Source organism: Hylobates moloch, unplaced genomic scaffold, assembly GCF_009828535.3.
Source record: "Hylobates moloch isolate HMO894 unplaced genomic scaffold, HMol_V3 SCAFFOLD_5, whole genome shotgun sequence".
NCBI lineage: Eukaryota > Metazoa > Chordata > Mammalia > Primates > Hylobatidae > Hylobates > Hylobates moloch.
Window position 1 is genome coordinate 80,317,571 of NW_026652280.1, and position 17,221 is coordinate 80,334,791.

Sequence of the window (17,221 nt, forward strand, 5' to 3'; positions counted from 1 at the left end):
AGGCGTGAGCCACCGTGCCCGGCCCAAGGAATTGGGTTTATTTAGATCTGATGCTGCAGCTCAATACTTCTTGAAAGGGGTTTGTCTACCTTCCTTTCACGCAAATCTTAGACACAGGAGCAGCAGGATGCAGAGGCAGCCATGGTCACCTGCAATAACTGCTGTCATTAGTGAGCTCAGGTCTCCTCCCTCTGTCTGGTCTGTTTCCTCTACCTCCTCCCCTGCTGCTCTCACCTGAGGACTCTAGGTTGGGGCAAAGTCCTGGCAATGAGTCCCCTGGGCCATCCTGAGGCTCTCAGGACCTTACCCTTTTGCTTTGTCAAACGTGGCACCTGCAGCCATGACTGCTTGCCAGCTGAGCAGGCGCTCCCCCGGGGAATGGGAATGGGCTCTGTCCCTGGCCCTGCTACTCACTTGCTCTCCACCCTCAGAAGCCAGTCCCTTCTGGAAAGTTTGAGTGTGGTTAAATTGGGTGCTGATGCTACAGAGCACGATTGAGGGTCTCTGTCTCCATGTGAGTAGGGAGGGAGCTACTGCCAGGGACAACTGGGTGTCACGGCTCCCCTCGGTGGTGGAGATAGCACTGTATTAGAAGTCCTAGCATTCCCCCACCCACAACTTCCTGTGATTCTCACTTGGCCTCTGGGGAGCAGGGGGCAGGGGAGACTGGAAGGGACACTTGTAACAATGGGATGGGATGGATGGGCTGCCTCTGCGCTTCCCCACTTCGTCCTGGGGCGGTCAGAGGTGGGCAGGCCATGGGGGAATAGGGCAGGGAAATTCCGCAAGAGTCATGTTTGTACCAGGGATTCAGGGGCAGAGGCCAAGGGAGCTGGCAGTCAGAGCAAGAAGCTTCCTTCCTGCTGTGGGAACCAAGTGGAGAGAAAGGCAGAGGAGGCGGCAGGGCAAGAAACAGGGTGGGGAGGGCGAGTGACTCACCCCTAAGTGTGAGGTGTGAGGACTCCCAACCCAGTGCTCACTGCGTCACAGAAGAGCTGCTTGGTCCCTGGCTGGCAGTCAGGTCTGTGAGTGGAATGGCTGAGAACTGCGCCTGTTCTTGAGGCCCCCGCCCCCACCAGCCTCCAGGCAAGCAGCCCTGCTGGCCAGTGTGGCAGCGGAGACCCAGGGCTGGAGCCTTGTGAATGCCATTCCTCACCCCCTTCCCACCCACCCTCATGGGACTCGGGAAAGGGGGAGAACAGGTTCTTGGAGCTGGGGGCCCTACCCGGAAGTCCCTCCCTGCCTCCAATGCCACCACACTGGCTTACTCAGCCATCTGTCCCAAAGCTTCCTCGAGACACCTGGCGATCTTGTTCCGAAGATGAACGTTTATTAGCACACCCGGGCGTGCCACATGGAACACGTATGCAGACAGGGATCCCTGCCCAGGGGGCTCACAATCTAAACAAGACACGACACATACACGCAGGACACAGACATGGGGAGCGGGGCATCTTCGCGGGAAACAGATGGTCTGGGGAGCCACGAGCTGGGGCATCAACGTGCTCAAGGCTTGTCCTTCTGGTTGTCTTTGCGTGGGAGGGAGAGGAGCGCAGGATGTAACCCAGGACAGCCTTCCAGAAAGCAGCAGTATCCAGGGGGGACTCACAAGAGAAAGAAAACACCAGAGGGCGGTGGTCCCAGGTACAGGGAGGGGTGGGGGAGCATCTCAGAGCAGGCATGGATGAAGACAGACCCAGAGAAATAAAAACGGAGGAAGGCAAAAAGTCCAGGGAAGGGCCCGAGCCAGTGGCAAGGGACTGCGCCCTGTGCTGGGCCTCAGCCGTCTCTGACTTCAGGCTCAGTTTTCCGGGGCTGCTTTCACGGAGAGCGCCTGAACAGAAGCTCTGGCCAAGGGCGCCCCTGAGGCTACTTACCTGACCCTGGGGCTTCCTCTGATCTCTGGAACAGAGATCAGAAGGGATATCTAAACCAGGTTGTGGGAAACGAGGGACAGACAGCTTTGGATGGGGTACTTAGTGCAGTTTCGGGAGGCAGCTGCTGGCCCCAGGTGCTGGGAGCAGGGTGCGGATGGGATGGCCCGCTTCACTCCTGGCGGGGGCAGGGGCCAGCAGGTGGACACATGACAACGGGGAGGTGCTCGTTCCTTTTGTGCCTGTGTCTGAAACAGATGTAGCACCTTCCTTCTGAAGTACCCTGAGAGCTGCAGAGGCTCAGCTTCCCCTGGGCTGGGTGGGGAAGAAAGGGCAGGGGATGGGAATGATTATTGCTTTGTTGTGGCCAGAAGAAACAGGTGGAAGGAAAGAGCTTGCCCAGGGCCACAGAGGCTGCAGAAGGGATTACAACCCAGCTTCCCACACCTCAGGCTGGAACATGTTCTACTGAGTGGAAGAGACTTTTTTAATCTTAAAGAATGAAACTAGAAGAGGGCTGAGAGAAGCCACAGGTCCAGCCAGCAGACATAGAGCTCCTTGTCTTTCCTTTTCCCACCTCAAGGGCCAGGAAGGAGGCGCTGGTCTGAAACTACAGTGGCCCCGTGGGTGGTGGTGGGAAAGCTGGAGCGTCCCCCTTTGGTTTGTCTGAGCTGCCTTGGAGGGTGGCAAGGGTCCTCTGGGAACTGAGGGAGGGGATGTCAGGCTGGGTGACCCTGGAGGGCACCCCTGAGGCCTAGAGAGGACTCTACTCCCAAAAAGCCTTGTGTCAGGCCTGATCTGGGAGATGTCGCTGCCTCTCTGCTTTCTGGGAAGCCAGTGGGATCATATTGTATAGAGATCTGAGGATGGCTGGACGCTCGGGAAGGGCCTGGTCACCAGTGAAGTCAAATCCCAAAGGTGACACACTGAGGGGAGGCTCAGCCCTGGGGCCCCCATCCCCTTCACCCCACTGCCTCTGCCCCCAGGGAGGTGAGGGAGGGCTGGGACCCACGGAGGAAACAGCCAAGGCCCTACTTTTTCACGATCCTTTATTAATCAGAACAGGCCTTGCCACAAAAAGCAGGGCCCATTCCCACAAAAATATGATTTTGCAAAGAGGAAATCTTGCTGGCTTAGAGGGTATGTGTGGTGGAAAAATTTTGTATGGTTCTTTTTTCCTGTTTTTTTTTTTTTTCTTCAGTTTTTCTTCATTTCTCTTCGCTGCAAAATTTTTTTTTTTTTTTGTGATGGTGGGTTTTTGTTTTATTTTTTATAAAACACTTGCACTCAAGGACATACAAACAGTGGCCACCAATCCCCACCCCTGGGGGACTCAGGGGAGCCCCCCTGGCTTGTTTGTGGCTGTTTTCCTCTGTCCCCTCCCTGGCATCTGGTGCCAGAGGGCAGGCACGGGGGTCCTGGGGCAGGTGGAATTTGTACAGCAGTTTCATGGGGAGATGGTCACAAGAAAGGAAACCAGGACAAGATAAGGACTAAGTCTAGGGCACCCACAAAGATGGCAGACGAGGCCCATGAAAGGGCCTGCGACACAGTGAAGAGACGGACGGGCCTGCGTTGGCCTCAGCTAGCTCTGGAGGCTCTGTGGGGGAGGGGCAGGTGGGCCTTGCAGTCAGGCTTCGGTAATTACACTTTGCTCACGGGTAGCACCTTCGGAGTCCTCCTGCCTTGACCCCCAGGTCAGGTGATGGTGGCCTCACAACCTCCCCTATGAGGTAGGTGAAGTATTATTACCATCATTTTACAGATGGGGAAACTGAGGCCCAGGGAGTGCGGGTGACTTGCCCAAAGTCCTGGGATGGTGGCAGGGCTCCAGTGCCCTCCCCCCACCCTCAAGTTCCCCCATTCTCTGCTCTCCTATTGCTCTAGACCGCCCCCGCCCCATCCCATACCACCCTTGCCTCCCGTGCTGGCCTACCCGGCCCTCGGCCCACCGCTTGCCGCCCCAACATAGCATCCCAGAGCTCCACCTGCATGTGGTGGTGGTGGGGCGCTGGGGAAGCCCAAGCCTGGTCGCCAATGTGCCTGGGTGGGGTCTGGTTGGGAAGAGACCCCTGCCAGGGGATGCTCTCTGCATAGGATTGGCTAAGAGCTCTGTGGGCGGGGCTCGGGAAAAGGGGGAGCCGTTGCCCCGCCCACTCGATACAAGTTTGTTGGATCCCCAGGGGACTCCTTAGCAGGCGAGGGGGCCTGGGAGGCGGGGGCTGGCTCACTGGGCGGTCTTCTGCGGGGCAGGCGGGTGGTGGGGGGACAGGAAACCGAGGCGGATCCAAGGGATGAGTGGAGAAGGGCAGATCCCCTCCTCCGCTCAAGACTTCCCACCACACCCTCTCCCACGTCCACGAGGCCTCGGGGTCGCTGCCCTCTCGTCGCGGCTGGGGGCCGCTCCCCAACCCGCCAAAGAGGAGGATGCAGTTGGGGCCGACCCCATTTTAAGCAAAGCTACAATATAGAAACATTTGGATTTACAAGGAACGTGGGTGACTATTTGCTTTACATTAGCATTCTTCACTCTACAAAACGATTCACCTACTATGTATGATGCTCCTCCAGATCCCAGGGAGAGGAAATGGTGGGGGTGAGCGATTCAATTTAAGAAAATTTCGGTATGGGCAAAAGGCGACCCATCTACTGCAGCAAGCAGAATGCTCAGCTCAAGGGGAAGCCGATCGAAGGAAAATGGTTCCCAAATGCCTATGGTCTCCCCACGCCCTGGATGTGGGGACCCTATCCAAAGTCCCCTTTTTCTCTTTGGGGTGTCATAGGTCCATCCAGAGTGGAACTGTGGGCTAAGACCAGGGCCACAGACTGTGGGGGCCTGGCGCCACCTGGCGGTGGTTCTGGGAATGTCAGGCCCAGGCTCGTGGACCCCCAGGATTGGAGGCTTTGTCACCAGCTGGGTCTTGTATCAATACCAGGACCAGCGTGGGGATGAGAGGGCTTAAGCAGCGATCAGCCTGAAATCTGCCGTCTCCAAGGGGAAGCCAGTTTTAGTCTCATCAGTGGCTGAGGCAGAGAAACCATAGCTTCTTTGTGTGTGGCAACCTCAGAACTCACAGAATCCTGGTCTTTTCCCTGTCTCCTTTCCCTGCACTGTGAGTGAGTCAGGCAGAAGGAGCTGCTCCCGGGGACCAGGGAGTGGGGAAGGGTGAGAAGACAGTCCTGGAGAAGGTCAGGTGATGGAAGATCAGAGACCACGCAGGATGAGACAGAATGAATGGAAGGTCTACAAGCATCGGGGGATGGAGGGGTGGAGGAAAGAAGGGTGGGGGTCTGCACAGGCAGGGAGAGATGAGGAAGGGCAGGGAAGCTGGAAAGCATGGAGAATAGGGCAGATGTGGCTGCGTATGAGGTGTGGGAAGCTGGCGGGGGGTCTTTTGATGAAGGAGTTAGGGCAAAGCTAGTTGGGGGTCGGGACCCCTTGAGAAGGAAGGGAGATGAGTCCTGGTGGAATGCTATGCACACAGTAGGTGCCTAAAAGGTGTGAGCCAGTGTTCAAGAGATGAAATTGCTGAGGAGGGAACTACTTCAGATTCTGAGCAGAGGTGGGCACCAAGGGGAGAAGGGGAGGAGATGGGGGGATGGCAGGAGGCAGCTCAGTTCTCAGCCCAGTTTCAGCAACTGCAGCTCTTCTGTTTCCGACCTCTGCCTCACCCTACCCCGCTCAGCCCTACAGGCCTCTCCTCTCACACCCCGGCCTCCAACCCTGCCTGGCCTTCATGAAACCTGCCTTCTCTGTATAGTCCTCCGCACTTCCAGGCCTCTGTCCCCATGCACACACACAATGGACACAACACAACTACAAAGGGCCACAGCTCCAGGACCCAGGAGCGGGCTATATACTATTCTTGGCATTCAGGGCCCAGCTGGCACCTGAAACTGCCCTGGGGATGGGCCTCTCCTGGCCAGACCGGGGCCAAACGCCTCAGCCTCCCCTCCCCGGGTCCACGTGGGGGCTGGAGAGGGAGTGGCCTCTCTCCACTCCAGGTGCTGCCTTAAAGAAAACGGGGGACCATGCCCACCTGGCGGGCCTCTGGAGGGGTCTGCCTGTCTGGCCATCTGGCTCTTGAGCTCCCCAACTTCTTTAGTATTAGTAAGTCAGGAAGAAAAGGGGCAAAGCAGGAAAATGCCTCCCAGAGCCTCTTCCCCAGAGCTGGACTGTGGGGGATGGGGCTGGTACTTCCTAGAAACGGGGCCCAGTTGAGTCCTGGGACCCCTCCCTGGCTGAGCCCTCAGGGTCTTCCCCTCCCTATGGCAGGGGGCTCAGGCCGGGCATTGTGCATAAAGTGGTGAGGGCATGATGGGGACCCAGGCCCTCGGCCCCCTGGGCCTCCCTTGGCCCCACTCAGGCCTTCAGCTGGTGCCACTGGGCCACAGGCTGCCGGGGACGGGCAATCATGTCCTTCCAGTGCTTCACCTCCCCTGGCCCGCTCTTCCAGGACAGGTAGATCTGGGGAGAAAGGGGAGAGGATGGCATTGGCACAGGCTCCAGGGCACTGGCCCTTTCCCCCACAGGGGTGACACCCCAACTCCACCATGATACCCTAGCCTGTGGCCCCCCAGCCTCCACATGCTGTGACAACCTACCCCACAGAGGCGCCCTCCTCTCTCCCCTGGTCAGCCTGATCTATTTTCCTGGTTGTCCAGCCCCACACCCCCAAGCCTGGGCATGCCAGGCCTCTCGGAATTAGACTGCCAACCTATTTTGCAGTGGGGTCTGGAAGGTGGGGTTGGAGGCAGCTTGTCTCCATGGCCTTCCCTGCCCTATCTGTTGGGTGCTATCCAGCCCCCCTTAATTATAATCGTTCCCAACTCCTGGACACTTGCTACATGTGAGTACTGAGCTAGGGACTTCATACACATAGATCATCAAATCCTACAACTGTGAGGTAGGATTATATGATTATCTCCATTTTTCAGATGGGGAAACTAAGGTACAAAGAGTTAAGAGACTTACCCACAGTCACAGGGTTTATAAGTGGCACAGAGGGATTGAAATCCAGGTCTTTGGAGCTCTATGCTACCAGCCTAATCCTGCTTCGCAGCCTCACGGGGCTGCATGCATGAATTCCCCTGGAACCCCCAGGATTGGCCCAGCTGACCTCAGCTTTGGGACTTGGGGGTGATTAAGAGTATGAGCACTGGAGAAAAAACAGGTACATGGGGGCTTCTGTAGGACACCTGGCCAATATTCCTTAAGACCGTTAAGATCATAGAGAATGGGAAAGACTGAGAAACTGTCATAGGCCAGAGGGAATGGGGGAGACATGACTATTAAATGCAGTGTGGTGTCCTGGATTGGATGCTGGGACAGAAGGAGGACATTAACGGAAAGACTGGTGAAATACAAATAACGGCTGGAGTCTAGTTCACAGCAATGCACTGCCCATGTTGGTTCCTCAAGCTGTGACGTATGTCCCATCAAACGTGAGATGCTAACAACTGGGGAGGCTGGGTAAGGGGTAGATGGGAACTCTCTCTACTATCTTTGCCACTTTTCTGTAAGTCTAAAATTATTCAGAAATAGTGTTTTTTGTTTGTTTGGTTTGTTTCTGAGACCGAGTCTCACTCTTGTCGCCCAGGCTAGAGTGTAGTGGCACGATCTCGGCTCACTGCAACCTCCGCCTCCTGGGTTCATGTGATTCTCCTGCCTCAGCCTCCCGAGTAGCTGGGATTACAGGTGCCCGCCACCATGCCCGGCTAATTTTTGTATTTTTAGTAGAGACAGGTTTCACTATGTTGGCCAAACTGGTCTCGAACTCCTGACCTCATGATCCGCCCGCCTCAGCCTCCAAAGTGCTGGGATTAAAGGTGTGAGCCACACGCCCAGCCAATAAACAGTGTATTTTTTTTTTTTTTTAAAGGATGGTTGTGGCCTCAGTGGATGAGTACAGTGGCTGACGCCGGTAATCCTAGCACTTTAGGAGGCCAAAGTGGGAGAATCACTTGAGCCCAGGAGTTTGAGACCAGATTGGGTAATATGGTGAAACCTCATCTTTACAAAAAATACAAAAAAATTAGCTGGGCATGGTGGTACATGCCTGGAGTCCCAGCTACTTGGGGGACTGAGGTGGGAGGATCACATGAGCCTGGGGAGGTCGAGGCTGCAGTCAGCCGTGATTGTGCCACTGCACTCCAGCCTGGACTACGGTGAGACTCCATCTCAAAAAAAAAAAAAAAAAAAAAAAAAAGATAGGGAGGTCAGGCACGGGGGCTCATGCCTATAATCCCAGCATTTTGGGAGGCCGAGGCAGGCGGATTGCTTGAGGTCAGGAGTTCAACCAGCCTGGCCAACATGGTGAAACCCCGTCTCTACTAAAAACACAAAAATTATCCCAGCATGGTGGCAGATGCCTGTAATCCCAGCTACTTGGGAGGCTGAGGCAGGAGAATCGCTTGAACCCGGGAGGCAGAGGTTGCAGTGAGCCAAGATTGTGCCACTGCACTCCAGCCTGGGCGACAGGGTGAGACTATCTCAAAAAACAAAACAAAACAAAACAAAAAGGATGGGGAGCAAGCCCCAGCTCTGCAACATATTGTGGAACTTCTTTTAGCCCCAGACCTTCCTCTGTAAAGTGGGCTGATGACTGTACCTGCCTCACAGATAGCTGGGATGGTGCATGTCATGTGCTCAGCTGGGAACAGTGGCATGCCTCTGTGTAGTGAGTTCTCTCAGCCAGCGGCTCCATCCTGCTGGAGCTGGTTGACTATTCGGAGGTCACGGAGCTCTGGGGCACTATGGGCCTGCCCTGCTCTGGGATTGCCCCCATTGCAACCTCAGCCCAGCATGATACCGACAGCCTTGGATGATGCCAGGCACACAAAGGGCAGACTCTTGGATTCCAGGGGCCGAGCAGGAGCCGGGAGTCAGAATGATTCAGAGATCCTTGGGCTCGGTAAGTTACCAGGCCAAAGTGAGAACAAATCCACGTTTGCTTTGGTTCAGCCAACAGAAGGTAGGACTGTTTCAAAAGAAGCTCTAATTGGTATCTAAGAACACCCAACGCCAAAAGGCTAAGCTTCAAAAGAACGTCAAAGTAGATATGGTCACTTGGCTTTTGGGCTGAGCTGGTCAAGGGGGCACTCAGCAGGACCTGGCCAGGCAGGGGCGCATACTCTCTCTGGAGTATGAGTGGCGATGTCCTGGGGAGCTGTCTCACCTGTGACCACAGATTGGCCAGTCATACTCCCCATGCCATACCTGATGGCAAGCAGGGCTAGCTCTCCTCTTTTAGGCCAGGCTGCTTCCCTCACCCCAGCCGGTGAGTTCTCCATTCCCATCTGTCTGAGGGTTGCCTTCAACTCAGCTCCCTTCCCTGTGGGTATCCAGTCCCCCTTTCCCTTTCCCCCACACAGGGCAATGCCCAGGTATGTGCCCCTCTCTCACTCCTGGCATCTCCCCTTCCTCCATGACTGCCCTGAGCACTGGTTCCTCACATACTCCTGGTCAAATTGTCCTGCCTGAATGGATATACATGCCCCTTTATTATCATACTAGCTAACATGTATTCAAGTCCTATGCTAAACAGCTCACCTGTGTGATCTTACTTAATCTTCCCAGCGCATTGTGAGGGTAGGACCATCCTACTCTCATTTTGAGATGAGAAAATGAGGCTCAGAGAGGTTACAGTGTTAAAAAATAAGGCTAGGATTTGGACCCAGGCAATCTGACTCCCGAGCCCAGGCTCTCAACACGAAACCATAAATAAACACAGGAATAGACATTTTAAGGTAGAAACACAGAAGGGTTTATGTCACAGAATCCTGTCCTGGGAAAACTCAAGATCAGGTATGAATTTTTTGGTTACGTGATATGAAGAGATCACTTTTTTTTTTTTCAGGCAGAGTTTCGCTCTGTTGCCCAGGCTGGAATGCAGTCTTGCAATCTTGGCTCACTACAACCTCTGCCTCCCAGGTACAAGGGATTCTCCTGTCACAGCCTCCTGAGTAGCTGGGATTACAGGTACCCACTACCATGCCTGGCTAATTTTTCTTTTTTTTTTTTTTTTTTTTGAGACAGAGTCTTGCTCTTTCGCCCAGGCTGGAGTGCAGTGGTGCTATCTCGGCTCACAGCAAGCTCTGCCTCCCAGGGTCACGCCATTCTCCTGCCTCAGCCTCCCGAGTAGCTGGGACTACAGGCGCCCACCACCATGCCCGGCTAATTTTTTGTATTTGTAGTAGAGACGGGGTTTCACCGTGTTAGCCAGGATGGTCTCGATCTCCTGACCTCGTGATCTGCCTGCCTTGGCCTCCCAAAGTGCTGGGATTACAGGCGTGAGCCACTGCGCCCGGCCTAATTTTTCTATTTTTAGTAGAGACGGGGTTTCACCATGTTGGCCAGGCTGGTCTCAAACTCCCCACCACAGGTGATCCACCCGCCTTGGCCTCCCAAAGTACTGGGATTACAGGCGTGAGCCACTGTGTCCGGCCAAATTTCTACAAGAACATCCACATACCTCAAGCAATTCTTACACCACCCTGTAAAGTTCTACAGGGACAATATTAGTTGCTCCATTTTACAGATGAGAACGCTAAAGCTTGGCGAGGCCAAGCCACTTGCCCAAGGTTATATGGTTGTTTATCGGCAGATGGAGTGGGAACTGAAACGAGGTCTTTGGAGTCTGACTGCAGCTCCCAACGCTGCCCTGCGAAGCTTACCCTGTGCAGCTCACCCTGTGCAGACGGGACCCCGGGCAATACTGCTCCAACGTCATCATCCTGTCCAGTAAACCTTCCTTTTGAGATCCAGGCCATTCCTCTCTTGCACTCCTTCTTTCCCTGCCCAGCTGGTGGTCTGTCCTGAGCTGACCTACCCATAGGAGGACACTGAGAGAGGAACCCTAGGGAGGGGGTCATCTCATCCCCTTATTTTCAGATGAAGAAACAGAGGCCTGAGAAGAGAGGAGACTGATCCCAATCTCTCCTGGTGTCCAGCCTGTGCCCGTCCACTACCCTCCCTGCTTCTTTTAAGGAATGGAGCCTCACTGGTGCCAGCAGGTGCACCACACCACCTGCCTCGCCCCTACCTTGCCGATGACATCATTGCGGCTGAGCTTGTCCTTGTCCATGACGGTGATGATGATGGTCGTCTCCCTCAGCTTCTCCGTGGGGATATCGAAGGCGAAGGACTCATTGAAGATGGGGTTCAGGTTCCTCTTCATCGTCACCGTCTTCTTCTTCTCCACCCGCTTGTCTTTGTACATCAGCCACACCTTCACGTAGGGGTCTGGGGGAGGGAGTGGGGAAGGGTTAGAGGGACCATGGGGGAGGGACTTCCTAGGATCCTTTTCCCCTTCCAGGAATGGAAGCTGAGGCAGGAGGGCCGTGTGCTTTCCTCAGAGGCAAGGAGAGACCCAGGCAAGAACAAGAGGGACCTGGGAGAATCAGCAGATGGACCTTAGCGATCACCTGGGGCCTTCCCGTTACTACCAACGAGGAAACTGAGCCCGAGAGGCCAGGTCTTGCCCCAAATCTCAGACAAGTAGCATCAGAACTGGGCATAGAACCCAAGTCTTCCCACAATGTTCCCTTTCTTTCTGATTCTGGGAAGAACATAGTCCAGGATGATGCTGACGTCTTGACTCTTGAACAGAGTCCAAGATGAGGGTGATTCAAAGGGGGGCCCCAGGGTCTCTGGGGTAAGGAGTGAGGACTGGAGGTGGGGATGTGGCGGGTTGGGGTGAGGACCACTGCAGACCCTGCTCTCCACATCCGGTGTAACCGTTGTGTCACCAGCACCTCCCCGGCCCGCCCATCCTCTGCTGGAGAAGCCCCGTACCTGATGTGCCCCCGATGTCCATGGCTTTGAGGTTCCGGGCTTTGATGATGTTCACGATGATGGAGTTGGCAGAGGGGTTGTAGCAGAGAGACAAGAGCAGCTCCCCTCGGCTCCCCTGGGAGGCACAACAGGAGGGGTGTGGGGAACTAGGCTAGCAGAGCTCTCTGATTGGCCCAGCTACCCCCAAGCCCCCTCTACCCTGACCTTGGCGCTTACCCATGCCCCTGTCTGTCACCTCTGTCTCACTCTGTCTCCCCCCATCTGGCAGGTGGGTGTACTGCTCCTCCCAGGGCCACCATCGCCTCTCTGTTCCCTGAACATAGCCCTAGGTTCCTTCTTACAGATCGGGTGAGTCCCCCCAAGTGCCAAACACCAATGCTCTGACTGCTAGTGAGGGCTGAGCTCCATCGGGTCCACCCATCTGCACCCTCTCCCACAGCCCTCCTGGCCTTCCTAAGGTTGACAAGGGTCTGGGACCAGATCTCCCAGCCCTGCCCTGCTGCCTGTCCAGCTAAGGCCCACCCATGGGGCCTTACACTCCCATCGCTGCATGGCTTCAGATCCTTCCAGAAGGTCTGCATCTGGGTCAGGTCCACCTTGTTAAGGGGGATGGACACCTCCCCGATGGGGTCGTTGCGGCTGAAGCGGTCATAGTCCAGGACTTGGAGGTAGAGGATCCGCTGCACCACCTTCTCATAGGGAAAACCTGGGGGTATAGATGAGTGTGAGTGAAGAGGGGGACAGAGGGGCTGCACAGGGCCCGGGAGGCAAGGAAGGCCCTGGGAAGAGGAGGCAGGCCCTGTGCCCTCCCGCTGCCACCCCACCGGGCCAGCAGGCACACCGGATTGCAATTAGACCTTACTGAAGTGCCAGCAAGAACTGTCACCGTCTCATGGGATTCCCTTAACAATTCTCCAAGGTGAATGGCATCTCGTCCATCTTACAGATGAGGCTCAGATGGCTTAAAGTACTTGCCCAGAGTCCCAGCTAGTAAAGAGTAGAACTGCAATCATCCATTCACCCATGCACCTTGTGTCCATCTCAGTGGCTGAGCAGCCTCTGCCAATCGTCCCGGGGCAGGTCTGGGCAAGTGGCTCTGTTTAGGTGGCCACAGCTGCCAGTACGCAGGCCCCAGGAGGACTCAGGGCAGAGGGACATGGGGAAGCATCGGTGGGAGGGAAAAGGCAAAGTCACAGAAGCAGGAGGTGACAAGTGTCCTGTGACTCCACACCCCTCTCCTCCTGCCTGTGCCTTCCATCCTTCCTACCGCAGCATCCCCTTCTCTACTGCCACCTCCCTCATCCAAGCCGCTGGCACCTCTTGCCTAGGCAGCTGCAAGCATCTCCAAACCGCCCTCCCCGCGTCCACGCTTTCTCCTACCGTCCATTCTCAACGCGGCAGCCAGAGAGATCTTTTAAAAATAGAAATTCCATCATGATGTGCTGCTGCTTAAAGCCTTTCAATGGCTCCCAGTGCACTTAGAATAAAAGCCGGGCACCCTACCTTGGCTTCAAGTCCTTCCACAATTTGGCCCGGCTGTCCTCTCCCTGCTTGGCTTGTGACCACTCTTCACTCAATGACTGGGCTCCAGCCACATCGGCCTCCTTCCTGGCCCTTCAACACCCCGACTCCTCCCGCCTCAGGGCCGGGCGCACACTGGCCCCATCATGACCCCCCTCCTGGCTACTCTCATCCTTCAGGTCTCAGCATTCTTTCCTGGCACCCCAGACAGTGTCGGATCCCATTATCCGCTCTAGCAACTTTTTTTCCGCAAAAACATATCACACGCGGTAATAGATTTCTCTGTCTCTTTCCCTGATTTTTGTCTGGCTCTCCCGGAAGGCAAGGATTCCCAGAAAGGCCTCTCTGTTACCAACCACTGGATCTCAGTGTCTAACACCGCTTCTGGCACATAGTAGGCACTCGATACATATTTGTTAAGTGAATGCATAATTGTATAATTGTGCATTCTTGCATAACTGTGCATAATTGAACAGATGAATCAATGCTGATGAGATGGCCTGATGGAGCAGCAGGACTGTGCTGAGGTGAGGCGGCCACTAAGGTCAGAGGGAGAGGAGCAGAAGGGGCTTGGATGGGATGCAGAAGGGAAGAGGGGGCCAGGTGAAGGTCTGAAGCCAGGAGTCATGAGCTCTTTGGAGGCTTAGTCAGAGGTGGGACTGGCCCAGGAGGTGCCAGGGGCACAGGCCAGCCCGGAGGCCTGAGGTGAGGAGATTCTGAAACCAGGTATGAGCAGGAAGGAGGACGCCTGGAACCTCAGCCTGGCTGGTGCAGAAGATAAGGGAAGGAGGAGCTCCAGAGGATTCCAGCACCTTCCCCCAGAGACTCTGGAAGCACCGAGGAGCTCTGACAGGAGCAGGTGAGCTGGAAGAGGAGACTCTGAATTTGTTCAGGGTCCCTTTCCTCATATTGCAGGAAGACGTGTCTTGCTTATTTCAGAGCCTCCCAGGGACCTTGCCCAGAGGACCCTTGGCATCAGTTCAGGTAAAATGCACGAGGACAAGTGTTCTGGGAATATTGGAAGCTCCAAGAGGTCGCTGCACCCCAGTCAGCTCTCATCAACACCAGAGGAAGCAGGCTCCTAGCTGGCAAACTCCTACTCATCCATCAGAACCCATTTTGAATGGTCCCTCTTCTGGGAAATTTTCTTCAGCACCACCAAAGGGAGCTCATACTGGCTTCCTGCAGCTCCTGTCATGCTGTGTGTGGCTGAGTTATCTACACATCTGTGTCTCCATTAGGCCAGAAATGCCTTGAGGGCCATAATGGTGCCTCATTCTTTTCTACACCCCCAGTACCTAGAAGAGTGCCCAGTTCATGGCTGTTGCTGGGTACATGCTCGTGGAAGAGACCGGAGGATTGGAGTTCTGCTCAAAAACTTCGCCCTGCCAGCTGCCTACATATACATCCAGACAGCTGAACCTCTTGCTGGTTGAGCCATCTCTAAACTGGCTCTCATGGTGCCTGCAAAGGAGGGTGTCCAGAAACACACAGACACTCACTGCTCACCCTCAGTGCCATTTAGTGGGTGACCTGGCTGTCATCTTGCAGAAGAGGTGGGGTGCTAAGTGGCTGGGACGGCAGGTGGGGAAAGGTCCCTGGGGTACACGGTGAAGATTCTGGAAGGCTAGGGCTTGGGGCAGCTGGAGTAGGGATTTACTCTCCCTGGTTGAACCAGGGGCCATTGGCAAAGAGTTACGGCTTGTCTAAGCGGGGTCCTGGCACCCAAAGGCCCTGGGATAGAAATCACTCCTTAATCACACGCCCAGCTTCCTGGTTACCTTGAATCCTCAGAGATAAGAGATAAAGAGCGGCCTTCAGAGAGGGCTTGCAGGAGAGAGAAAGGACATTTGTCTCAGCGGCCTCCAGGCATGGTTCAGAGCTGTTGTTCCTGTCCCATGCGGGGGAGGGGGTCAGAGAATGGCAACAGATGGAGTGTGTTTAACAACCTGGTATTAAGCATTTGCTGGGTGTCAAGCACTGCTCTAAGTGCTTTTACAATTTACTCATTTGTTGAACCCTCACTATTATTATCTCTATTTTGTAGATGAGGAAACCAAGTCACAGGGAGGCTCAAGAACTTGCCCAAGGTCACGCAGCGAGTAAGTGGCAAGAGCTGGGATTCAAACCCAGGCAGCCTGGGCCACAGCCTGTGCACTGAACCACTATGATCTGGTGGCTCCAGGGTACTCCAGCTCTGAGTCCTACGAGTGCCTCCCTCCCTCCCTGCCCTCCTCAGGATGAGCTCTGTTTCTGGGCTGAAACACCAGGCGGTGGCCCAGCTTCCCTCCTCGGCCTCTGGCTGTGATGCTGGCTCCACTTGGCTCCTGTGACCTGATCCCAACTAGACACAAAATGCATCAGGTTAACCAGACCAGGACATTGCCTGTGTGGGCGTGTGCGAGAGCACATGTGTGTGGATCTGTGCCTGTGCACGCATGCAGGTGTGCACATAAGTGTATCTGCTTGCATGTGTCTTTGTGCATTTGTGGGCCTGCAGGTGTGTGTACACATATGTGTCTGTGCATGTGGCCACATGTGTGGTTGGGTAGGGGGGATGGTGGACGGCAAGAGGTGACCATGGTGGGGGAAGGTGGCACTAGACTCACCTTCAAAGAGGAAGGTCTCGTTCCAGTGGGGGTTCAGGTTCTTCCGCTTCACCTTGGTCTCCAGCTTGTGCTTCTTGTCGGGCAGCAGGTAGATCTTGACGAAGGGGTCGCTGGTGCCGCTGAAGTCCTTGGCCGGCAGCTCCTGGGCCTTCATGATCTTCACGGTGAGCGTGGACTCCTGGAAGTTGTAGCCGACGCTGAACTGGATCCGGCCCAGGTTCTCTCGGCTGCAACCCTCGTGGGCCTCATCCTCCTCGGAGCCTGGGGAGAGCTGGGGGTGGGGGAGAGGCCGGCAGGGTTGGGGAGGATTCTGCTTCCCCCATGTCCCCACTGCTGGCTAGCATGGTAGAGAGGCCAGAGGCGGTGGCCCAGCCCACACTCACATCCTATGGATGCTGCTCAGGCTCAGAGGGCAGGTGCCTTGACCAGGGTCTCCCAGGAGGGGAGGGGGAGGGCAGAGCCGAGACAGCCCTGTCTCCTGAACCTCAGAGCGGTATGCATGACACTCACTTCCCAGGCTCTCCTCGCAGCCCTGGGTCTGCTGCCTGCCCCAAGCTCCAGCTCAGCTGCCTAGCCTTCCTGGTTGCAGCTGCCCTGGCGCGTGCTGGGGTTCCTGAGCCCTCCAGACCTCCCTGCCCTCTCGTGGCATGGTAGGGCCAACTGTGGGATGCACCGACACAAACCTGGGCTACACAGCAGATGAGGGAGGCTATTCACATCACAAAAGAGTTTACCGCAACAATTCTTTGGAAAGTGACTCTCTAGGGTGCGGAGAACGATGTGATTTACAAAATGAGAAAGGCAAGTTTTCAGGAGCAACGTCTGTTTGTGTAAGGCAGAATCACTAGGGACAAGAAAATTGCAGACTCCCCAGGCCCCGCCCCCAAGCAGTTTGACGATGGGGCTGGTGTGGGCCTGGGCATCAGTGCTGTGTAAAAGGCAGCTCAGATGACTGTACCGTCCATGGGGGCTGAGGACTGCTGGGAGGGAGGGCACATGGGCTGACCCACCAATAAACAGTCACACAGAGGCAGGGTGGGCATCTCATCCCATCCTGACATCGAACCACAGGAAGCAGCTGGGAGGAGGGTCTCCCAGCCACGTGTCTGAACCTGTGAGCACACTGGTAGTACCTAGGAGGTTTTAGAACCCTACCCATCCCCCAGCCGCTTGAGCGCAGCCCCAGACCACTGACCACAACAGACCCAGTTAGGGGGCTGTATGGCTCAGGCACCCCTGGCTTTAAAATCTCCCACGATGACTGGATGAGGGACAGAAGTAGGACCCTGGGTACCACAGTTCAGAAAAACTGCAGGCATCTGTTCTCTCCCCCACTTCCCCTGTAGAAACCTGCTTTGTGCCCTCTCCTTCATCCTGGAGAGGCAGCCCTAGGCTCTGAAAGACTCAATAATACAGATAAT

General features: G+C 55.5%; 1 protein-coding gene across 15 annotated transcripts in view; it reads right to left on the reverse strand.

The window, feature by feature from the left end:
• Positions 1 to 2,108: 2,108 nt before the first annotated feature.
• SYT7 (synaptotagmin 7) overlaps positions 2,109 to 17,221 on the reverse strand; it is a 66,534-nt gene continuing 51,421 nt past the window's right edge. For 7 of the 15 annotated variants that reach the window (XM_058438783.1, XM_032153034.2, XM_058438781.1 and 4 more), the window contains 5 exons: positions 15,801 to 16,071; positions 12,207 to 12,376; positions 11,671 to 11,785; positions 10,919 to 11,118; positions 8,080 to 8,854 (listed from right to left, as the gene is read on the reverse strand). In XM_058438783.1, the coding sequence (XP_058294766.1) occupies positions 8,600 to 8,854; positions 10,919 to 11,118; positions 11,671 to 11,785; positions 12,207 to 12,376; positions 15,801 to 16,071 (1,011 nt within the window). In that variant the 3' untranslated portion in view covers positions 8,080 to 8,599. Of the gene's footprint in view, positions 6,343 to 8,079; positions 8,855 to 10,555; positions 11,119 to 11,670; positions 11,786 to 12,206; positions 12,377 to 15,800; positions 16,072 to 17,221 lie in introns of those variants that run through there. The other 8 variants (XM_032153043.2, XM_032153041.2, XM_032153042.2 and 5 more) reach the window with 3 other exon arrangements.